Source organism: Apaloderma vittatum, unplaced genomic scaffold (genome assembly GCF_000703405.1).
Source record: "Apaloderma vittatum isolate BGI_N311 unplaced genomic scaffold, ASM70340v1 scaffold12921, whole genome shotgun sequence".
Taxonomy (NCBI): domain Eukaryota; kingdom Metazoa; phylum Chordata; class Aves; order Trogoniformes; family Trogonidae; genus Apaloderma; species Apaloderma vittatum.
Genome location: NW_009697573.1, coordinates 49,026 through 49,236, shown reverse-complemented (window position 1 = coordinate 49,236; position 211 = coordinate 49,026). Strand labels below are relative to the sequence as shown.

At 41.2% G+C, this 211-nt stretch overlaps 1 protein-coding gene across 1 annotated transcript in view; it reads left to right on the top strand.

The window, feature by feature from the left end:
* Positions 1-211, top strand: part of KIF21A (kinesin family member 21A) — a gene marked incomplete at its 5' end in the record, with an annotated part of 50,132 nt that overhangs the window by 33,585 nt on the left and 16,336 nt on the right. The window contains one exon of the mRNA XM_009877698.1: positions 1-16. This exon is cut by the window's left edge and continues 143 nt beyond it. Coding sequence (XP_009876000.1) covers positions 1-16 — 16 coding nt within the window. The remainder of the gene's footprint in view (positions 17-211) is intronic.

Below are 211 nucleotides of genomic sequence, written 5' to 3'. Positions count from 1 at the left end.
GCAGCAGGATAAGTAAGTCACAGAGGGAAGCCTCAGCCCCCACCCAGAGAATTGCAAAGTACGCTCAAGTTCTCAGCGTAGTATCTGTTAGATGTTTTTACCCTTCTTCTGCCAGATAAGAGGAGACATTTCTCATGGTTTTGTGTAGTATTCAAGGAAAGTATTTTAAATTCCCATGGACTGTTGTAAAAATTTGAGAAAAGCCATTTCC